The sequence below is a fragment of the Macrobrachium nipponense genome, chromosome 3 (genome assembly GCF_015104395.2).
Source record: "Macrobrachium nipponense isolate FS-2020 chromosome 3, ASM1510439v2, whole genome shotgun sequence".
In the NCBI taxonomy this organism is placed as follows: domain Eukaryota; kingdom Metazoa; phylum Arthropoda; class Malacostraca; order Decapoda; family Palaemonidae; genus Macrobrachium; species Macrobrachium nipponense.
The window spans coordinates 51,128,927-51,154,957 of NC_087202.1; the positions used below are offsets into that span (position 1 = coordinate 51,128,927).

Genomic DNA, 26,031 nt, shown 5'->3' on the forward strand with positions numbered 1-26,031 from the left:
AAACAGTTCCAGGGCTTCGCATAGACCCCCTACAGTTGTCACCACATACAGATTCAGAGCATTGTGCTCCTGCTTCAGGTAAGCACAAATGGAAGACGGACATGAAGCACTGAAACGTTTTTGAGGTAATAATAAATAAGTATGGCTTAGAGCTGGAGGACGTGGCTTTCATATCTGCCAAATACGATTACTGATCTCTTTAAAATTAACAAGTAAAATTACCATATGAATAAAAAGGCAAATAACAGGAACGTAGGTCCAACAGTGCATGTCGTTTCTCGAATTATGATGAATTGTAAAAGAATGGCGTTAACTGGTAGAACACTGAAATATATAAATTAATAAACTCTTTGAGCCAAACAAATAAAACGTGACTGCTTCGTAAATTATCTAAATGATTCCGTAACTCAATTCACTGAAAACTTTGGTGTCAAAAGTGCTCTCAGATGACACAAACATTTACCAAAATGATGAGCAAACATTCTTGGAACACAAAACAAAATGTCATAAATTAGAATGCCCACGTGTTAAGAAGAAACTACTACTACTACTACTACTACTACTACTACTACTACTACTACTATACTAACTACTACTACTACTACTACTACTACTAAAATAATAATAATAATAATAATAATAATAACAATAATAATAATAATAATAATAATAATAATTAATATAATAATATAATAATAATTAATAATAATAATATATATATATAATATAATAATAATAATAATAAAATAATAATAATAATAATAATAATAATAATAATAATAATAATAATAATAATAATAATAATAATAATTTGAAAACAGGTTTACTTTCTGTTTTGCCTAGTTTTATAACTTTGCTTTATGTAGAACAAAAAACAACTGAAATCACATTCCATCAATGAAACTAGTAAAGCACACAGTATTTATCAACAAACCGGTAACCGAAATCTAACAGAAATCCTGGAAATTGAAGTATTGATATATTTTGATATGAAATAGCTTAACAAATAGATAGATTTATAAATCCCCAAAACTTCTTTAACAAACTACGACTGCCTTTAAAAAAAGAACAGCAGATTGTGTTTCAGTTCACTCTAAGCATTGTTTCGAAGAAACCCAAGTCCAGTGACGCAAGGTTCTCATGAAGTCCTTAATGAAGTCCTAAAAAAAAAATTAGAATAAAAAATGAAAAAAATAAAAACTTCCCATTTCTGTCATCGTCTGCTTGACAACGAGCAAGCAGAGAGAAGGAGAAAAAATACTCGACTTGGGTATTCAAGTACACCAGTACGGCAATAAATGTCAAGAAAAAAAATCAAGGATAACAGAGTGGGTGGCTGATTACACATGATGTCATGAGGCATCACGTGACCCGGGCTTCGCGTGAGGATCTTCACGGACATTCGTCCAAATTTAGAGGATGAAAGTCTGGAGGAACAAAAACTAAAATAAATACATTGAAAAGGATTAACGAGGGAGGGTAGTACTGTGGACGTTCACATGGCCAGGGCGTGACAGGAGAGGCTTCATGTCCCGGAGAGAGAGAGAGAGAGAGAGAGAGAGAGAAGAGAGAGAAGGATTGACGATTAATTTCTGTTGTAATGAATAAGAATGCGATCTCTCATAAAAGGAGGAGATATACCGATTTCAATAAGTAGATGGTATTCATTCGGGAGATGCTAATACAGTTATGACAGGTGCACAGTTTTCGGATTTTGGGAGAAAACGCTCAATATATTATTTGTTAAAATTTTTTGAAGATAGCGCTATGAAATTAGGTACATAAAAGGACCACGGTGGGGGAATGTCAGTTCCAAAGAGCTGCGTATTTCAGTACTAAGTTCCAATGACTATTATGGTGAATGGAAAAATAACGCTCTCCGACCAATCAAAACCACTGAACGAATTGAGTTCAAATTATATTTAAGGAATACGAGTTGTTCCTTTAAACTTTAAAGACCTTTTTTCCTGCCCCAATTTTTTTTTATTAATATTTTATAAGTAAGAACAACGATATAGTTCACTGTGGGAGAAAATTGTTTCGAATTTTTTTCCCTACACCTAAAGCCAGTAAAGTATGACTTAGAAATATCAACAAATTATAAGTTGTTCTTTGTTACATATTATTTTTGTATTTTGTGCTCTTACACTTAGGGTACATATGTTCAAGTATGCCATTATTATCATTATTATTATTATTAGAAGTTCTAGTAGTACGGCGCAAAATTTCATTAGAACCAGCTAAAATACCTGTCTTAACATAGCACGTTTTCGCAAAGATTGCCTATATGCGTCTCCGGTGTCGCTGTTTAGACTTATGCCATATTGGCAATAGAAGAAAAACAAACCCTGCTGTAGAGGTCACCTTACTTTCGTGACTTTAATCGACGTTAGTTCATTGGAACTGGTAAATCAAGCTTAAAACTCTGGCAAGTTCCTCCTAAAGAATGATTTTTTGAGAGTGTTAATTCAAATTTTCGAGTTATGCAAAGTCCAACAAGATTTTAGTGGTGTTTTTTTTTTTTTATCGAAATATCTATTCTTCTGAAGATTCATCCAGAACAGTATTAGAAATACTTCTTAATATCATTCTCTCTCTCTCACTCTCTCTCTGAAACTGGTTATATGCTGCCATATCCCAAGGATAACAGAAGAGGACAAAGTTTACAACTCATAGACGGTTCACAGCGTCATACTGTTGCGCAAAAATTTAGGTAGTACACGTGTATGGTAGGAAGGACAATTTGCTTCATTCACGTGGTGAATGACAGAGAATGTGCAACAGTTCGCGTGACCCTGTTAGAAAAGTGCTCATTCTAGATCCATCTCAATAAAAAAAAAAAACATTCTTCTAGGCTAGACCAACGTAAAATTTTACTTCCTACAAGTAAAGAACCGGAGGTCTCTCTCAAAAAAAAAAAAAAAAATAAATTAATAAAAAAAAAAAAAAAAAAAAAAAAAAAAAAAAAAAAAACGTAAAAATAGCGAGCCGAGAGTTGGTTAACGTACACCCATTTATTGATTATATATTTCGTCTTGCTCATACATGTGTCAGCAAAACGCCAAGAAATGAGAATATCTGAACAGTTAAGCAATAGTACTACATTTCTAACTATGCCCTTCAGTCAAGGATGTTGGGAGAGAGAGAGATCAAGAGAATTTTAATCCTCGTCATACATTTCATGTCATGACCTGACCTGGCCTGTCAACCAATCAGAAATCACGATTTAAAACAAGTACCGAATCTTTCTGCCAACAAGCGCAGGAAAAACACATCCTATGAAAAACCACTCAAGTGAATACTATTTGACAAAGGCAGAGAGAAATGTCAAAGCAGCTGCCTCAGTTTACAGATTAATGAAATGAGTATAGTGTATGCGTGGTGTTGTAAAATTCCCTAGCATCGTTGAAACGTGAGTGAGGCAAAGCATACAGACAAATACAAACCATCGAATACAAACACACACGCACACACACACATATATATGTGTATAATGTGTGATACTCTGTATCCGAAGATAGGGTAACCACAAATGTTTACCTTCCCAAAATTAGATTCGAGCTCGTCACCTGGAGATTAACTCAGTTTAATACAACAATGTATTTACTTATGCAGTCAACCTCACGTTCATGTTCAAAAACTGTAAGCTACATGCGTTAAAGAGCGGGTGTAAAATATACATGTTTGTGATTTACACACATATAAGTGAAAGTACATGGAACGAGAAATAGGGGATACGACTTCCCAAAAAGGCCTATATCCAAGTGAACAAGGAAAATCAGAGTATGGAATATTGTAGAAATAGTGACTCAGACTAATGATCAGATTATTAATGGACAACAATTAACGCGCAATTAACTGCCGAAAAGAATAATAAACACAGTCAAAAAAAAATGCGTTTGATAGCACATAAAATGATAGGAACTTTCACCAAATACTTAGAATTGGAATTGGAATAAAAAAAAATTTAGGACAAAGGCCAAACACTGAAAATGAAGTGAAGCAACTGTTAGGAGAGTGTGGAAAGTACTACGTTGGAAAAAAGAGAACATGAATGGAGGTATAGGACAAGGAATAAAAGGAGTAGCAGCTAGGGGCCGAAGGGAGGCTGCAGCTGCAGGGGACCTTAAGTAATGCCTACAGTGTACCTCGTGAGGCCCACTGATTCCAATGCCGACTTCCCCTCCCCACCCCATCAGGCGACCAAATAATATGCGTGGTACGGAGGCAATGGCATAACGTTGATGATGAAGACATCGGTTATATGAGGTTATGTGGTCGCTCATGGCGGCGGAAAACTAAATGTGATACTAGAAGATACCTAGCTAATACAAATGCCCGCATACCCCTTTAAATCATGGAAAATTTGCATATTTCCACAAACCAGCAAATCACTTCGTTTGGATAACGTAGAATCAAAATGCCGTTCATAGCGACTATATATGCCATAGGCCAAGAGGCAAAAAAAGTTTCAAACCCATTTGAAAGTTGGGTCATTTTCTGAGGAAGAAGTGCCAAAGAGAACAGGGTTGTCTGTCCACACTCCGACGGAGAGACCCAACGGGAAAGCTCTGGTGAAGGTTTCAGCTGACTCACAAAAATACATCTGTTTATCTGAGAGAGAGAGAGAGAGAAAGAGAGAGGTGGGTTGGGGGTAGGGGGAGGGAATTAACCTTGCTTACATGACCACCGGATTCACGGATGGTCACATCCACTTTAGTTGACAGTTTTCCTACTGTGCTTTCGAATGGTAATGAGGCTTGGGTTGTCGCCTGGTTCAAGAACACCTTCATGGTGCAGTGGTTAATTACGTCAATGATCTCATTGTGCCATCTGTAGCTAACAAAAACTGACAATCGCGCGAGGTATTTTTGTGCAATGTCAAGACACGCTTATCTAAACATTATATATATATATATATATATATATATATATATATATATATATATATATATATATATATATATAGTATATATATATATATGTATGTATATATATATATATATGTATGTATATATATATTATGTATGTATGTATGTATGTATGTATGTAGTATGATGTATGTATGTATGTGATGTATATGTATATGATATATATATATATATATATATATATATATATATATATATATATTCGTTAAAAAAGCAATTGCTTTAGTGGCAACAATAACTTTCTAGCAGGTATCTTCATACCAACAGTTTTTTCCGATTCTCGTTCGTCAATTTCTGGTGAAAAATACGCAGACTTCCTGCTTCCATTTATTGAATTTTGTCGCGACAGCTGTTTCGCCTTATGGCATTATCAAGCGACTACTGACATACAATCTGGCCTTTCGGCCTATTCATTTAATCGTGAATGTTAAATAAATATTCAAAATATAATGCCATGTGCTAGTGTTTACTTAAATGTATGTTTAAAATTTATTATGTTACGTGTTGGTTTTAAATACAAAATTACATACAGGAATAAAAATTAATATAGAAATCTAAATATTCCTGTATTTAGATTTCTATATTCATTTTTTAAGGAAACACAGCACATGGCATTATATTTTGAATATTTATTTAACCACTGTTTACAATTTCACTTTTATTGTCATAATATATATGTCATGTTCTTTTCATCCGAAACATCACCCTTAATGGTTAAGCTGTTAATACCTAGACCAACCAGTACCCATACCTCAAGGTGATACTTCTCACATGATGAAATAAATAGGCCGAAAGGCCAGATTGTAAGTCAGTAATCGCTTGATAATGCCATAAGGCGGAACAGCTCTCGCCACAAAATTAAATAAATGGAAGAAGAAATTCTATGTATTTTTCACCAGAAATTGACGAACGAGAATCGGAAAAAACTTCGTCGGTATGAAGATACCTGCAAGAAACTTACTGATGCCACTAAAGCAATTGCTTTTAACGAAAATTGTATGATGCCACTAAAGCAATTGCTTTTAACGAAAATTGTGTAAGAGAAAAACTATACCCTAAAAGTATTAATATATATATATATATATATATATATATATATATATAATACATGTGTATAGTTATATTATATATGTATATATATATATATATATATATATATATATATATATATATGTGTGTGTGTGTATATATATATATATATATATATATATATATATATATATATATATATATATATATATATATATATATGGCAACATTAAGCTGTTCCCCTCACAAAACGTCACAGCTTCTATAGCCACATTCTTACTTCTTAACTGCTGAGCCGTGTATGTACAGAAAATTGCTACAACATTGGCCACTTCTATAACTACACAGGAACTCATCAGCCACGCCTACAGCTAAGGCAACTTACAACTCATTTGTAATCTCATCAGCTCCTTTGTCTTGCCATTCTTCAACCTCTCCATTGCCCTCTATCTTTTCTCTCAGTATTTCTTCCTCCTTCCTGTAAGATTAGCTCTTCTCCATGAAGTTCTAGTCCTCTGATTATATTAAGTATCATCCTTTTTCTAGCTTACTTCATTTCTTTACTGCTTTGTATGTCTTCCTGTTGACGTGTACTTTCTCATCTCATCTTGCATGCAAGTACCTCAGATTTTTTTGTACCTTCACTAGGCTCCTTTTTCTGCATTCTAACGTTTACTGCTTTTATTCTCATTTCACTTCCACCTAAACCCTTAAACATACCATGATGACTTCACTATTATATAATGCAGGAATATTACATACTTCTCATCCACTCCTTCCACCTGTGTCTTTAACACAAGTCCATATTTCACTCATTTTCTCCTTATGTGCTCCTCTTGCTACTTTTTTTTTTCCAGTTCGCTTATCAGAATAGCATTAGCCGGCATCTTTTCACTCATCCCTCTCCAACTTGAACTTAAATCTACCTTAGCTTTTACCTCAACCAAAAACTGAGTGAATATACTTCCAGCCACTCTTCTTTTCACCTTCATAATCATCACTTGTCTTTTGATCTCTTCTGTGTTAACTAATATATATCGTAGCCAACTCCTTTCTTCCTCACTTCTTTCCAAGTATTCTAAATTATTATTCTTATGTGCTACTCCTGTATCCAAAAACAACCAACCCCCTTTATATTATTAGGAGGCATTTTATCTTCAAAGCATTTCGTAACCCTCCATTACACTAAAGGATCCTTCGCCTTAGGACACAGTGACTGAAGGACTTGCCAAAGGGGGCAGCATCCAGAATGTGTGTGTGTATATATATATATAATATATATTTATCTATATATTACCACAGGTGAAAAATAAGAGGCGGGGTGTAGCTACTGACTGGTTTGGACTTTATTTCCAAGTCACTAACGTCACTGGCTTGGAAATATATATATATATATATATATATATAAAATATATATATATATATATATATATATTATATATATATATATATATAATATATTTATATATATATATATATATATATATATATATATATATATATATATATATAATCACATCACCACAAATGAAAAAATGAGAGACTGGGTATAGTTCCTGACCAGTTTCATCTTTATTTGCAAGCCATTTATGAAGGACTGATCCACAGTAGTAGAAATCACAATATATGAACTACAGAGACAGTATGGACGAACATACATGGCTCCTGTAATGTATACTATATTATGATTTCTAACAATATGTATGTCATTCGTGAATGGCTTGGAAATAAAACTGATACTCACGCCCAACATGTCATTTTTTTCACCTATGGTGATGTGTGATAAACGAATTACGTCATGAAGTAATTCTAATTATATATTATATAATATAATATAATATAATATATATATATAGATATATATATATATTTGTGTGTGTGTGTGTGTATGTGTGTGTGCGTGTGTTACTGGGAGTACGTGTCAATGTAGTGTTTTGCAGCATTCAGCACATAGGTCATAGGTAGTGAAATGCCTGGTGATCTGCGGACTCAGCAGAGGGTGCCCGAACGAAAGTCACCTTGGTTATAGTCGTGTCAGAGACATGTGAGCAGAAGTGCTCATCAGCATTCTGTCTGGAATGTTCTTGAAGCTTTGTCCTGTTAGAACCCGAATATGGGTATGTCGTGAAGAAGGGGTTTGTGCGTTTGTATGTAATGAGTGGCGGCTTTTGGGGGAAATGTCTGTGGATACTGTAAATTGCCTTATATTCGTTTTGGAGGAACCAAAGTGAGAAGGACTCTGAGGGCAAGTTCCCTGTTGTAAGGATGTTTCATGCACACGCACACTCATGCATAGTCATGTGCAGAAACAACAACAAATGAACATGGCCACTATGGAGATTGAATCGTGATTGCAGGTTGAGATGGGAAAAATCACATTTATAGTTTTTGTGGCTGATAAAATATTTGGGGAGACATATGTTACATTTGAAGAAGAGAGACATATGTTACATTTGAAGAATAAACTACTTTTGTAAAACCCGGTTTAATTTCCACAAGCTATTGGCAGTATATTTAGTATGCATGAGAGAGAGAGAGAGAGAGAGAGAGAGAGAGAGAGAGAGAGAGAGCTCGATTACGTCTACCAACATTTCAGGTAAGTCTGATATTGTAACATATATTATATATAAATAATGAAATCTAATTCCGTATTAACAATAAAACAGAAAGCAAAAGCGATGACAATGGGATATTCTCAAAACTCGAGTTCCTAAAAAGTTAGATCGAAATAAGTTCAAGACGACTATCGTTTTAGTTTTGTAAAAATGATCATGTCAAGAGAGAGCTTGATTTGGGCATGCATGCCCAACTCAGTTCCTCACCATGAAAAATCGGTGATATTAGTATGACTTTTATTATAAGTGTAATTACACACACCTGTATATGTACGCTAATCATCCTTTTAATATACAGAAAAACATCATATATTTGCATACATGACGACATATTTTTCTACCCGACTCGTTAACACATAATATTTAAACGCACTTTCACGCGAGCGCACAAACACACACAGAATAATATATACTATATGCATGTATATATAATGACGAAAATATGGGAGGTGATGAATATATAAATAAAGACAAATTCCACGAAGGAAACAGAAGCAATGGATTTCTGTAAGGCCTTTCGACTTCTTGTCCTTTACTTTTCTTGTCTGCAAAGTATAGGTTATGAAGGCAAAAGGTTTTGCAGAACTCCATTGTTTCTCTTTCCTTCATGGAACTTGTCTTTATATATATATATATATATATATATATATATATATATATACTATATATTATATTATATATATATATATATTATATATATATATATATATATATATATATAATATATAAAATATACATATATATATACACACACACACACACACATATATATATATATATCATATATATATATATCATATATATATATACATATATATATATACATATATAGCTATATATATATATATATATATATATATATATATATATATATATATATATATATATATATAGGCGGTTTCTCCCAGAAGACATGCCTCGTGAGACCAACAACATAACAATCACTCCCACATGGTGAATCCCAGGATGAACCCATTGTGCATAAAAGTTCCACAGCATCAGCCACTTCATTTACTTAAGCAAGTTCTTGCCTTAGTCCATATTTTCAGATACACAGAGGAGTCAGGTAGAGAAATATGCTATATATTTGCCTACAATAAATACACGCGCTTTGTGAAATATATGAAGAGGATGATTGGCGCGCATGCATAGGAGCGCATAAATCCACAACTAATAAATACTGCGATAACACTGATTTTTTTTCTTCTCTTCTCTAATGCCAAACTTCGAATTCCCTTCATAGCCCCGCCTTCCCAATAACTTACAAATCTGTCTTTGTTCTCCCATAAGGGTGGGCCTTACTCTGCCTCTCGGCCCCTCTCTTTTTCTTGTTGTTCGGCCCTGGTCTAGATAAAGGCATTCGGTTGCCCGAACTCATTTCCTTTTGTACTGAAGTATCCCAGAGTGTTTTAAACATCCCTCTCCTTCCCATTGTCTAATTTTTCCCTATTGAAGCTTGTTAACAATATTCGTGACCTAAGGGCCTCTCTTATTAAGGACCTCTGGTAGGCCTATGATGGCTACCACTCACAAACGAAAGTTCCGACAATTTTTCCTGTAACGTCATAGAAGGTCAGCGTCACTTCCGGACCTTGACTTTCGCTCAATACGGACATCCGGTTTTGGGTACGTCAGTTTTTTTCTGTATATATAGGGACAGCTGTCGGTCCACAGGCATCACTTGCACTTCTATCCGCAAATGAACGCACTGTAGACCCACACCTTTCACACCAACTTTTCCTGTCACATTCTGCACTTCTTTTTCTCTCTTTCTCTTTCCCACTCACGACTTATTCAAACTAGTGTCCTTTTTTTTTAAAGTGAATGGTACAATCCACCCGTGGTAAATAATAAACATCAAAGAACAGAAAGTGAACTAAAAGATTTAGGTCGCTGAGTAAAAATCCTGAAGTGTAAGAGCGAGTCGAGGTGTTCGCTAAATCTACGCTAGTGTAATAAAGTAAGACCAGAACCAAGTTTAAGTCTTTCACGAGCCATTTCAACTCTTCTCTTCTAGCAACCGGAAAGTCCTTAAGCAATAAACATCATCACCCGCAAAACTCATGAGAACCATGGCAAACAAAGGCCATTTACTTGGCCTACTACTCATGGCAAGTTCCCTTCTAACCTGCCGAAGTCACCCGTTGGACGACTTCCTACACCAGGAGATCTCGAACAGAGACGCCGACGGTATCAAGTCCTACGCCGGGTACAAACTCTTCCGAACGGACGTGTCTGAAACACTGCTACCCATCGTCGATTCGATGGACATGTCCCCCGGCGTTGAGGTCTGGTCCTGGAAGCCCAAAGGACGGAGCCTCGACCAACAGTACGAGATCGATGTGTTGTCGCCTCCCGACGAAGAGAAGCAGGTTAGTTCCCTTGATTTAGTGTTACCAAGACTTCCACAATGTATATATATATATATATATTATATATATATATATATATATATATATATATATATATATACGATATACACTTTCAAATACACATATATACACACAAATATATTATATATATATATATATATATATATATATATATATATATATATATATGACTAGTAAAAATGTTCTGTTACAACAGAATTCCATCTAATTAAAGGAGCCCATAAAAACGCCAAAATATAGAGAAAAATAATATATTTCGAGACTGCTGTCTCCCTCTTCAGGTAGATGAATGAGAGAAGTTACAGAAAAGGTAGTAAGCCAATTTAGGGAGTGACCTAAATTGACTTACCTGTGGATGGACTTCTTGGTATAAATATCACCTTTTCTGTAACTTCTCTCATTCATCTACCTGAAGAGGGAGACAGCAGTCTCTGAAATATAGTATTTTTCTCTCTATATTTTGGCGTTGTTATGGGTTCCTTTTATTAGATATACATATATATATACATACATATATAATATATATATATATATATATATACATACTATATAGTATATATGTATATAAAACATATATATACATAAATATACAAATGTCTCACTGTGAACAGGAAACGATAGTAAATAAACGACTGATTGACTAACTCCGTAAATATTCATATGCACTGCTTTTAAATAGCATCACTTCAGGAAACTTGTTAATGCCAGAAACTACCAAATCCTTAAGAACTATTAGATACAATCGGTTCTGGCACTAAATAAATAGGTCAAAGCAGCAAAAAAAAAAAGTAAAACAGAATAGCGGTTATAGAACAGAATGCAGGACGTTTTCCCACTTATATATATAATATATAATATTATATATATATATAATTTATTATATATAATTATTATAAAGACTATATACATATATACATATATCATATATATATACATATATATATATATATATATATATATATATATATATATATTAACTTTGGCCACACATTATAGATTTGGTTGACTGGAACTGTTCCAGAGTGAGCACCAGACTAAAGATAGAAAGGGGCCTGTTCTCTGAAGTGTATTGAAATCAGAAGGTAAAAGTCACAATAGCTAAAGGATACCAAAACTAACCCTATGCATGCCAGAAAGTAATTCAAAAGACGCCTTTGAAGAAGTTCATGAGATAAGAATAATCAAGACTGAGATAAGCGCTGAATGACAGATAAAAAATATTTATGTTGGAGAGCTGCATGAGTGTGTAATGAATAGCTATTAAGACAATGACATGCAACAACTGAGTGCCTACAATTTGTCTACTTGGAGATGCAATGAAAGATGTTAGTTAATTTAGAGATTTTATTCTTTACAATGATTTATGCAATGACGCAATGACTACCAAACGCAAAGAATGTTTAATTTGAAGAATATATATATATATATATATATATATATATATATATATATATATATATATATAAATATAGAGAGAGAGAGATACACACGTGCGCGCACACACTATCTATATATATATATATATATATATATATATATATATATATATATATATATATATGTATATGTATATATATATATACATACACGTGTGTATGTGTATGTGAAGTAGAGAGAGGAATAACAAAATCAATGAGGTATAAAGATTCTAAGAATTCTTCATTAATCTTAACATACATAAATTAAGACACTGAACCTTTCAAGGGCATAAGAAACAAAAGATCTTGGGAAGATTAGACCATTAAAAATTATCTTGTAACTTGACAATCACAGTCTCTAATGTGGAAAGACCCCTGTTGAGGCTTTCATCAGAAAACTAAAAAATATGACAATGACACTTCTGTTTTGACCTATTGACCTCAGAAGCCTGAAAAAAGATGGGTCAGCAACAGTTCTGAATAATTCAAGTTTTGACTTCAGGCCCCTGAAGAATGATGGGTAAAATTCTGTGTTGATGTATGCATACTAACGTCACTATAAATCAATAATAACTGCATCTATGGAAAGCCGAGAATCCCAAATTCTTGGTGATGGGATGGTGCGATGGACTTACCGAACCCGATGCCTCTGAAATCAGCGACTTTCGAACTGTATTCCCGGGACTGTGGGGTTATAGAAAGAACAATGGTAGCCACAGATCCAGAAAATAATTAAGGATCAGTTGTCTGGTGTATTGAGAACGACTGCGACAGAGGGAATGAAGGAAAAAAATGCGAATATTGGAAAATGGGTGATGCATGTCAAGTCTTGAGACCTCGTTGACGGCAGGACGAATTTTTATCACAAAACCGTGATTCATGTACATGCATTAAGCTACAAATGGCCTTTAATATCCTATTCGTTCTACCTCAAAATTAATATATTTTCATATATGTTAACTGATGGTGAATTTTTTGGGTTAATAATAATTTCGTCTTCTCGTGGGTTCGAACCAACGACTGAGAGGAAATCATCAAGACTTCTGTTGGCCGAGTCGATAACAACACTGAATCCTGATTTCTCCTCAGTCCGCTAGGCGTTGGTTTGAACCCACGAGAGGACGAAATTATTATCAACTAAGAAATTCCCCTCCGGTTACCATATATGAAAATATATTAATTCCGAGGTAGAGCGAATAGGATATTAAAGGACATTTGTAGCTCAATGCATATATATATAAAATCTTTACAAAGAACCAACAGAATTACGAAGAAGAAAATCGTCTTATGATGAAACGTCCAGGCATGCTCCCGCCAATGGAACGGCTACGTTGTTCATACATTAATCTCTCTCTCTCTGTCAAGCTGAATATTTACCCTCATCTCCACAATTATAAATCCTCTTTTCTCTTGGTCCTGCGTTTCCATTTCTCTCTCTCTCTCTCTCATATATTCCACAGGCATAATGAAGACCCGTTCCTGTAGTAGGGTTCAATTGGTGTGACCTTGCATTACATGAGTTGGCCAACAAAATGAAGGAGAGACTAAAAAAAAGAAAAGAAGAAAAAAAAAGAAAATAAAAGAAAAAACTCAGGACCGTCACTTGATATGTTTCATGTGTAACGATGTATTACTGTAGTGTGATCTCTTTGATGTGTGGGGAGGGGGAGCGCTTGGGGTAAGAGGGTATGCAGGGAATGAAAGGCACGTAGTGATTCAAACGAAATGCTCAGTACTGTTGTTACTGAATTTTGTGAAATCACTATCTCACATTTTTGTCTTTTGTTTAACTATTAGCATTTGATGTTGCTGGCATTTCATATGAATGTTTATTATGTCTATACTACTACTACTACTACTGCTAATAATAATAATAATAATAATAAGAAAAATAATAATAATATCGCCAGTTAAAAGAACTAAGCACAGGCATTCCTGCAAGGTGCTTCGTAATATATGATCTACATATATAAACTAACTAAAATATATATATATATATATATATATATATATATATATATAATATATATATATATATATACGAGAACTTTCCCATCACGTAAGATATTTTAGTCAATGCAGGACCATCTGCTTAGAAATTACGCAACAACAACATGAGTTACATTTTATTCATTTCTTTTTAGATATTTCATTGCACTACTATGGCGCCAACATTATTTAAAGACGTAACGCATTAAATACTCTGGGTAATATTTTTTATCCCTCTGGTTGAAGTCCGTAAATGTAACTTGGTCATGCAACCGTTTTATGAGCAAGGAATATGCAGTCTACAGCTTTAGACCATATCGACGCTCACGTGCACACATATTCACTCCTATATATATATATATATATATATATATATATATATATATATAATATATTATATAATATATTATATATATTAATATAATATATATATAATATATATATATATATATATATATATATAATATACATATATGTAATACACATATATATATATATGTGTCTGTGTGTGTACACACATCCACACACGTGTGTGTATAATATATGTATATATATATATATATATATATATATATATACATATATATATATAAAATGTATATTGAAGTAATTGGAAACTGTCGTAAAATAAAGATATTCAAAATATATAAAGATGAACACATTCCTGGTGCCTGGGCATAGAGCTAGCGACATGATTCCAAAAAACTTGTAACAGACCTTAGGAATCTTGTGAGAGTGGTAGTGGGTGAAAATGAGACAAAACATAATATTCAAAAAATTATTGAATATATAGGTAAGTTTGTGAAATACAAGGAGAATTGCATTACTACCAAAGGTCCATGAAGGACCTTTGGAACTGAGAAATTCGACTGAGGCACATTTACTGTATATTGGCCTGTTAGTATCACTCAGATAACTGGTTCAATTCTTCTAGTTTTCCTTCATCCAGTTGGAAGGCTTAATATTATACCTCAACTACACATAGAATATTTTTCTTCAACAATTCATAATATCTAAATCCATTTTCCTTTACGTATGACATACTCGTCAGGTAATGTATTGGGCTTTCCCTCCACCCCAGGTACGTCAGGTGTTCAGCGAATATGAGCTGCCGTACCAAGAGGTCATCCGTGACCTCCAAATCGCCATCAACAACGAACAGGGCGATGAAATCATTGGATTCAGCCCGAAGACACCACATTCGATGACCTGGGACAAATACCATTCAACCGAAGGTAAGATTTTGGTTCGGATTTCGTCATATTTTCCAGTTCGCTTCATTTTAGTGTTAAAAGCTTTTCTCTTCCACTAAATGTTGCTGATCATTTATATATGCTTTACATTTTTTTCAAAATCTGTTAATATTTTATATATTTTCACCTATCATCAAATTACAAAACAAAAGTCCATTTTCGCGAACTTTTATGGGAACCTGTAGCCTCTTGAATTTCTGGATTGACAGCAAGCCAATTCATGCACATAGGACTAGCTTTCACATACTGCGATCATTTGCAGAGCCTGCCTTTAGCAAACTACCCGGTAGTATGTTAATGTGGCGTTTATTACTCTGAAATTACTTATCAAAATTGCCTGGTCCCTCGTAATATCAAACCCCTGGGAGTACAAAAAATACTTTTTAATAAAAAAAATCCATCTTTCATAATTCATCATATTGTGTTCACCATCTTTAGGAAGATAAGGGCACCGACTGCTTATGTAACAGTACACAGAAATAAAATAGACAAAACCAGAGTCCACTGAGAAACTATGGTAAAATGTAGAATGAAGCACAAATAATGACAGAATGACGTGCATGGAAACTTGCTTTGCTGAATTTACATCAGTATAATTTTTACATCCTAATTGTTGCAAGGCAACAATTGAGAGAGAGAGAGAGAGAGAGAGAGAGAGAGAGAGAGAGAGAGAGAGAGATTCGTCAACTCCACTTCCACGCTGTCAGCATATCTGAGTCTACAGGACTGCTCCTCTCCCCTTCTCCCCACATGCCCATACCATTTCAATCTTCGAGATCCCAGTCTGTCATACAGCGTCTGGGCACCACATCCCTCTTTGGCTTCCTTACACGAACTGACAACTGAATTCTACGTTTTTCAGATATGTATGATTACATGTCATGGTTGGAAATTCACTACCCAAACTTAGTCACCATCATCGACATCGGCAAGTCTTTCGAGAATCGCTCTCTGCTGGTGGCCAAGATCTCTGGCGATTCCGACACTCCGAAACCGGCAATTTGGATTGATGGAGGTGCGTAATAAGTGACAGACATCATGGAATTACTCCTATTACTGTAACATTCCAAATATGACGCTACAAAGCTTCATTTACAAACTTTCTTAAATTATCATGCTACCTTATCATGTGAAATCACAAATTTTGCAAACTTTTAAATTACCAGCGTTTGAAATATCTTTTTAGCCATTTTTGTCAACATCCTAAAACGATTTGTGTTTTTGGTGAAGGGGAAAACAATCATTTAAAAAGTTACAGCCTATTAAATTCTGGTATGCTGTTCTTTCCAAGTTCTTCCATTAAGTAAATTCAGTACTAATAAGATCATCTCTATTCAATTTCAATACTTAAAAGAAAATAATTTTCAGTCAAATTCAATATTTATTTAAAAAATGATCTCTATCAAAATTCAGTACTTATAAGAAAATAATTTGCAAAAAAAATTAAATACTTATACGAAGTGTTTTGACTCAAAATCAGTGCTTTTAAGAAAATTATTCTTATTCAACGGCCAATCATTACACTTAGCACACGCTTTCAGTAAAGTCTGACTGGAAAGAAGAACCTAAGAGTAGTTTACCTTCCCACATCCGACAAAACCAATTGATTGAGAAGGGGGGGAGGGGGAATGGACCTAGCTATGATAGTGGTTCACACACGTCCATCCAGGAGGCCGAAATAAAATTGTAACTTTTGAAACAAGCTACCACAAAGAACAGAACCAGAAGAAGAGACATCAAACCTCTCAGTCAAACCCAATTGTGTTTCTCTTTCTTGAAGACCTTTCAACTTCTGCCCTCAGGTTTACACGCCCGGGAATGGATCTCCCCTGCAACAGCCATGTACATTCTGAACCAACTGGTAGAGTATCAGTGGGAATACGAAGATATTACCGGAAAGTTTGACTGGTACATTATGCCCCTGGGTAATCCTGATGGTAAGTTATTTTATTATTATTATTATTATTATTATTATTATTATTATTATTATTATTAATGTTCACCAATACGTATATTTCATTCTTGAGTAAAACTGATTTTTTGACGGAATATTAATTATACACAATGGTTGACGGTAAGTTCACGCTAACATTACCATTACTGAATGCTAGCAATCACCAGCATGTGAATTTCATTTTCAAACAAAATTTCCGCAACAATGCAGTTTCTAAATTTACTCAATAGTTCCACAAAGAAAATTAGGCAAATATGTATAACTGTAAAATATATGATACATTAGTGATTTACAAGAGGTCAACTGTAATCGACCAAGAACCCAATGAATTTTCTACGCATCAGAAAACGATAAAATCAGAACAAAGATAAGACAAGCACCGTGAAATACATCCGAATTAATTCACTAAAACCAAAAAGTCAATAATTACATGTACGTATAAAAAAAATTCAGAAATGAGTCAGTGGCAATGGCATGTCACCCTTATGCAGTATTTTTTTATCAATGAATTTGCTGGTCTGTCATTTGGTCTTTTCAACCCGGAATGATGATTGTCAATAGTCCAGAAATGCTTATCATTTCGAAAGGTAGATAAATGACTGAATTTACAAATGTTACACTTGGGTCTCTCTAGTAATTTTTTGGCCAAAGTATTAGCTCGTGAAAATAATGATCAAAATATCGTTTTAGACTTACAGCACTCAACAAAATATCATCATTGCGCCTAGTCGATCTGTATCTTTAAGTAAGCGTCGTTATGGCAACTACAAAGCAGGACCAAAACAACTACCACCAGTTCAAGGTTTCTAAAATTCGTTTCAACCCTTCCCTCACATCGAATAACACGCTCCAGGAAACCATTTTTAAATTTTACGTAGGATTCAGACGGTTCTGAAGAACAAACTCTAACCTACAGAGGACCATACAATGAGACAAAAGTTTCGAGGTTACTTCCTCTCACGCGAGCAAAATATTAGTTTAGCCATCTGGGTAAGTATCATGATGTGATCTGAGAGAACGTTACGTAAGTACTTGAAAGATACTTGGATTTCTGTTTCATGGAATCTTTAGTTGATTGAATCTTCAGTAACTGTTCAATCCTTGAATGCTTTCTCACTCTAGGGGGACAACTTTATAATTACATTCTCTTCAAGACCTTTACTATTTTTCATACATTACTTATATTGCTAAGTTAATGAACTTGTAGTTGATCTTTTGCCTCAAACTCACAGCTTTCGGGGTAAGTGCATTCGTCTAGTATTGTGCTGCTTTGTTAATAGCCTGGTTTAATGCAAAGCCACCTATGGCATTTATTGTACTTTGCAAAGAATGTACATAGAGACTGCTAAATGAAAGTACTACAATGGTTGGTAGTTTCGTTTTTCTCTTGTTGGCTAAATTTATGGCATGAGATCTGAAATGTAAGTACTATTATGGTTATTTGATAATTTTTTTTAAGACGAGTCAGTAAAGTGAAGTAAGTTAAAGATTCGCAATTAGATTGCTTAAAAGATTTAAACTGATTCCATGACAGAACATCATCATCATTAATAATCGTCATAAAATACTTGCTTTTTATTGTGACACTGACACACCATTACCAGAATCAAATTTGGATTACCCTTCGTATGAGACGCCTCTGAAGTGGAACAATGATGGATCTACAAGCAGTGCCGTAGTATGCAGAGCGACAAGTCAGTGCTAACAACAAACCCCGTTTGGAGTCCATCGCGCTTTTGTAGAAAAACGAAGCAATTTCGACCTTCCTTCACACAGACCCTATCCGAGAAACCCTCAAGAAAAGGGAACAGCGAATGAAACGGCAGGAATCTGGAGGGTGTTACTGAACAGTCCAAGGGAAGAAGTCCATGATTAAACCTAATAACGACGAAATGGCAAATAACACAAGGAAACCATCCGGCTAAGAGATAGTGCAAGGTGTTTTTCAGACAAGAAACCTATTTTAACTGCCGGTTTCTATATAAGCGAGGTAGAATGTAAAAGTATCTCCCACATTATTCAAGTTGTTCGTATGCAGTCTAACTCAGCTTATCAATATTGCTTTTGCAAAATTCTACAGGTATTTAAAACCTTGATGCACTGGAAATCTTTCATTCCTTTGCATTTCCAAGGACATGAGTCATGTTGTAGCATAAGCTGGATGTGAAAGTCAATGGAAACGGTGGGAATTATTTCTTTATCTGACTTTATAAAAATTGCAGTATCTATAGAATTTTCTGTCATCACCCCAGGCTACGAATACACCCGGAACCATGACCGCCTATGGCGCAAGAACCGCGCCGTGAATCCAAACAGCCGATGCGTTGGCGTAGACCTCAACAGGAATTTCGGTTATCGGTGGAGAACCGGAGGTTCATCCTTGAATCCCTGCAGCGACATCTACGCAGGCCCTAGCGCTGAGTCTGAACCCGAGACGCAAGCAATAAGAGATTTTATTATGGAACTCAAAGATCAGGTAAGTTTACATTTTCTTCATTTGACTATCCGCTTCTGCTAGTTTTATGCAGCTCTTCTGTGATGGATGATAAGTTTGCAAGATCTCGTCTTTTGCTATCTCCCTTAAGTTAACGAACTCAGAAAAGCTTTCCATCGTCTCTCCACAGCTGAAAGTTTACGTGAGTATCCACGCATACTCCCAGATGTGGATGTTGCCCTTCGCAGGAACCTACGGCGTGCCAGAGAACTACGATGACATGTACGAAGTTGGGAAGCTGGCTACAGACGCCATCCGCAAACACGACGGGACTGAGTAAGTGCTTCTTCAATAATTTAAGGAATACTGCAGTTTTCTGCCTAAGTAACTGTATCAAGAATATTAGGATTACTTTGTCTGTGTAATTCTTGACAAAGTATTTTAGCACCCATGCCAGACACTGCAAGACAATTTGGCGTTTAACGCACTCATATGTACCTTTTTAGTGGAACCTCTCGTTACGTAATCAAAATGTGATAATGTAACGAAAAGAAAAAAAACTGTTTTGGGCATTAACAAACTCAACGTACCTTATAAGCAGGCTGAAGAGGATAATAAACGAATAAAATATGTGAAAGTAATGTTGAAAAAAAAAAAAAAAAAAAAAAAAAACTGAAATCAACAATCCTCAAATATTCGGCGACTTTCGCTTCTCCTTTCCTCTCCTCTTCATATACAAAATAAATACATACATATATCAAAGACAAGCACCTTTTTAATCCTCAGTTACACGCTGGGCTCGGTAACCGATCTTCTCTACATTGCCTCCGGTGGTTCCGGAGATTTTGCCTACGCCGTTGCTGGAATACCCTTCTCCTACTCCCTGGAATTAAGAGATCTCGGTAAGTAGTACCTCCAAAGGAGCCTCTGCTTTGGGTTCTCAGAACTGAGGCTGACAGGTTCTTAGTGAAGCTGTTAACGAAACTGGTTATCGGGGAAATTACGAAGTCGAAAACACTCATGTGAGACTAGGAGTTTTGAGAGTTTGTGAATTCCAAATGACGACGAACTGGAAATTCAGAATGTGAGAAGTTTGTAATTCACTTTTAAGTGACCGTTGAATTTTTCACAAGTAAAAAATGCGCCGACGTTTCTTCTACCCAATCGAGTTTTCTGTACAACGTAAAATCAAGGCCACCGAAAATAGATTTCTCATTCGGTAGTCTTGGTTTAATACTACATGAGCCCCGGCCCATGGAACTTTACCCACCGCCCGTTGGTGGCCTGTCCTATATAGTTGCCAGACACACGATTGTGTCTAACTTTATCGTTAAATAAAATACAAACTACTGAGGAGGCCAGAGGGGTGCTATTTGGTATGTTTGATGACTGGAGTGTGGATGATCAACATCCCATTTTGCAGGCCTCTGGCTTCAGCAGGTTTAAGGTTTAGGGCGAACAGAAAAAGTGCAGACGGCCAGACAAAGCCATCGCGATAGTTTTCTTTGACAGAAAACTAAAACTGGAAATGTACTTCACAGGGACCATGGAAATGTTTAGAGAATCGGGAAATTAATTTCTTAAAAGATCCTGGAAATTTCTAAAAACTGAAAACTTATTACTCAGACACTGAAAACTCTGGCGCAGTAAAATGTCAAGGCTGACAAAGCCTGTGACTTGTTCTAAACAAGAAAACCAGTAAAAAGATAAAATGGTACTTGGATACATTTGGAAAGCAGTATCGGGACAGTGAAAATCTCGAAAACCTGGTGACGCAATAAGACATTCTGAGGACCTGGAAACTGAGTTTTTTGAAGCTTTGGAAATTTTCATAAATACTCATAGTAGATATTCTACAATTAAGTTTTGTATAACCCTTTATTGTAAAGCAAAATTTACCAATGAAACTTATCCGCTGTTAATTTTCCTTGAAGCGTACCTAATGCTTATTTGTTGTGATTCAACTTTTACAATAGCTTTCGAAGTCTCTTGAAATTATACAAGTATGTAAAATTACATATCCCTATCATTTTTTTTTTTTTTTTTTTTTTTAGTGTTCTACAAAGATTTATATAAATTCTAGTTTTCTTCAAACTATTCAAGGGTTGCACTAAATACTTTAGTGACTGCTCTAAATATAGTGGTACAGACTATGAGAGAAAACGTTACTCAGCTCTTGAAGGGGGACACTAGTCTAATTTTGTGCTTAATGTCAATAAAAGCCAACTAATCAGACTCGATGGTCAAGTTTTGATGGAAAGCTCCCAAAGTCCCCAGTTATCTATATCTTCTTCTCATTTGCAACAGGTCAGTATGGTTTCATCTTGCCAAAGGAACAAATACTTCCAACGGGCATAGAGACTTACGAGGGCATAAGAGCCATGGCTGCAGGAGTTTTGGAGAGGCTTCCAAAATACGAAGGGAACAGTACATCTGCCACTGACGATTTGCCACGAGATAGCGACGCTCTGACCGAGCCTTCCAATTCATTGGATCAAGATCCTAATGAGGCTTAAGCAGAGGATAACCAAGTCCAAGTGAAGACATTAAGAATATATCGTGATTCCGAGATTCCTCTCGCCTAAACATTTTCATCATCCAAGGGCTGAAAGTTTTAAGAAAAACGGACCCCTAACACCGCGTAGATGGATGCAAATACCCTTCTCCCTTCATTTTCAGTATCAAACGTTCTTCTACTTCTGACCGTGTTTTCAACTGATACAGTAATTAACACAATACAAATTCCTTTCGTTTTCAGATGTTTCAGCTGAAGAGGTAATTATCACCTACACAAACTTCATCCCGCTCTTCTTCTTTCTGCTTCGGGCGCAACCAATACAAATCCACTTTCTACTATTTCATCTTTTCTGAGTTCCTTGTTTTTGCTCAAGCTCGAATAGTTAGACATTCCCCATTGTCCTCATTTCTGTTTCCCAGTGGCATTTGTAACTTCTGCATATGCAAATCCCCAAAACTGCTTACGCACTAGATTTGAGTTTTATAGTGTTAAAAAAAAAGTGGCCAAAATTGGCTTTATCATAAGTATCGCCTCCCATGAGATACCAAAATGATATTAGTTCATAGCTGCATCTATTTCTTGTATTTACTGAACGTCCACTTTCCTTCAAGATACACTGAAAAATTCTTAGTTTTTATAACGTCTTCATTCCACTAAAAATTTATCTTTAGCATACCCTGTGGTTTTTTTTTTTTATCTGAAAATATCTTCTCTACTTCACGAGACATTGTCTATCGCACTCTCTGGTCAGTAGGTCCTCACCCAAATCTTCACTCATTAAACAGCATTTGTCAAGATTTGCACTACTCATTTCAATTGCAATGATCTGCACAATGCACAAACCCGAACCTTTCCCCTAATTTTATTTTTCTTTACAGTAGCAAAAATGTGTATGACCTCTCCCCTTAATTAAAAAAAAACAAACTTCCTCCAAATTCCAAGTGTAAATAGTCAACCTTTTCTTATAATCACCTTGTAAATTCACTACACTCACATCCTTTGAATGCTTTGCACACTCAACTTTCTTAACACTGGATAAGCACTGTTCTTTCTTGTAACACCCACACTTCACAAATGGCACTCAGGAAATTCAATGATCTCAAGAAATCATTCACAGTACAATCTGCAACACTGCATTGCAGATGCACTGCAGCTTGTCCTTGATAGGAACTATTTCATGCCTGATCGAAACCCTTTTATCCTGTACGGATATCTTTCTCAACCCTTTTCTCCCTTGTGAAACTTTTCCCAAACCAAAGCTTTTTATCCCTCTATCTCTGACATAAAACCACATTCTATTCCTTAGAGAACCTCCTTTAACCCCCATAGAAAATCTTCAGTCCTTTTAGTCATGAAGAAGAAACGACCTTTGAACGAAATCCTAATCTATAACACACCCGTTCTATATCTAAAAGTTATCCATTTTATTTTTCCACAGGAAACCTATACCACTGAGATTGAGCCATTTCTTCTTTAATCAAAAAGAAAGTAACACTTTTCTCCCATTATAATCCCTCTTAACCAGAAAATAAATCCTTTAATCACTGACAGAGGCCCTTTTCTCTCTTCTTTAAGCAAAGCTATATATATATTTCAAAATTGTTTTGCTTTCCGTCAAACAGACTGTTTTGCCAGACTGTTATTTTCTAAGCATTCACAACATTGCACTAACAAATGACATAACCAATCCTTTTTAAATCACCCACTGGCCTCTTCCCATCCCAAAAACGTTCTGACATGGATAACCCGTCGATTTGCCGTTTTTCTTTGCAACATGAATGAACCCCTAACCCCCACCGTACATACGTAAGTTTAAGACACCTGGAAAGGCACTTCTTTTACAGAGGTTTAAGACCAAAGAAACATTAATGCATCTCTTGGTTAATCTTTATTACTGTAGTTTTTCTCTCTCTAGCTACTAAGGCACCACACTAGAAGGAAAGGATTAATTAACCTAAACTGAATATTACACCTTTTGTTGTTCACAAAACCTTTCAAATTTGATACTGCAACTTTTCTGCCTAAAGTAAAATATTTCTTCATAATTCATTATAGCCTTCTTTTTATAAAAAAAAATCTTTCACCTTGTGCACATGCTTCATGAAACTGTCTTTTCTAAACTTCCTGTTTTTTTTGTATCTCCACCGACCTTCTTAACAAACTAGACCTCATTTCCTAATTTAGTCTCTCTTCAATAGAACCATCTTTTTTATTCTCACTAAGTGTTCAGTTCTCATAAAACTACTTTCCCAATCTCACATTTTGCAATTCCTCAGTAAAACCAAATTTTTTCTAAACTTCCCTTTCACAATCCCTCAGTAAAACCACATTTTCTGCTTTCTCTATGCACTGTCACCTCTTCACATAACTAATTTTCTGCTTTCTCTATGCACTAACACCTCTTCACATAACTAAATTTTTCCAATTCTCTATGCACTCGCTCCACACTCAGATTCCTTAAAATTACCCTTCGTACTCCAATTTTTAATCTTTTCAAACTTCAATTTTGCACTCCCTTCACTTACAAATACTTCTCAAATCTCCTATACGTACACTGCGTGTACTTCACCCTGATAGAACTACTTCACTAAACCTCTCTTATGCACGCCTTTAATAAAGCAATATTTTCTGCACTATCTCTGCACCCAGACTTCATCCAACTACTTTCACAAAACCTTTCAGTAGTTTTGCAAAGTCACTCTCAATTCTAACATCAACAACTAGTTTTGAAACCGCCTATTAGCACTTTTTGTAACTTCATATTTTGCACTCATCGTGCACTCAAACCACTTTGTCAAACTACCCTTCTGCACTCTTCATGAAAATGTACCTTCCAAACAACCCTGCACATTCAAGAAGTCTACTCTTCTTTCATGACTGGGTAAAGCAACTTCACTTTTAAGTCACCAGCTTTTCACAGTTATCACTAACTTCTTTAGCCTTGTCATTCACCTGTTCATGTGGTCCTTCCAGTCATTTTCTTTTAACAGTCACTACTCTCTTTCTCACTGTATCCTTGCTGTATGCATCACCATACTGAAGATTTGTGCACTTTCGAATATGGCGGCCAATTAATAAGTTCTCTCAAGTCTGCAGTGTCCTTGTTCCTGTACAATTCCTTTCTAAATCATGAAGTTGAATTCCGTTGGTCAAGGACACATTAAGGCATACTTTCTGGTTTCACATATTTTGTTACTTATTTACAGAGCCGTCAATGATCCATTTTTTATTCTCATTAACAAAATCTGTATTGATTCTTTTCCGTCTCATCATTGTTCTATTTTCATTTATCATTTTTTAAATAAATCTGGGCACTGTTCAACGGATGATTGCAAGAGAAGCAAATGAACTTATGGCTTTCTCCATTACAAATGAGTGCACATCGTGATTATTATTAACAAGAGGTTTTTCCTTCAACTACTTGTATGGTTATAAGGTATATTTTTTTAACAGAGGTCAACTCTGTCCTAAAGTTTCTCTTCCTGGTGTCCTAAAAC

The 26,031-nt window shown here is 35.2% G+C and overlaps 1 protein-coding gene across 1 annotated transcript; it reads left to right on the top strand.

The window, feature by feature from the left end:
• Positions 1-10,267: 10,267 nt before the first annotated feature.
• On the top strand, positions 10,268-23,249 carry LOC135221766 (carboxypeptidase B-like). Its single transcript, XM_064259581.1, has 8 exons — positions 10,268-10,947; positions 15,457-15,610; positions 16,491-16,643; positions 17,431-17,565; positions 19,835-20,058; positions 20,207-20,352; positions 20,803-20,918; positions 22,324-23,249. The coding sequence occupies exons 1-8, from the start codon at positions 10,639-10,641 to the stop codon at positions 22,530-22,532; spliced, it is 1,446 nt and encodes a 481-aa protein (XP_064115651.1). The 5' UTR covers positions 10,268-10,638; the 3' UTR covers positions 22,533-23,249.
• Positions 23,250-26,031: the final 2,782 nt, after the last annotated feature.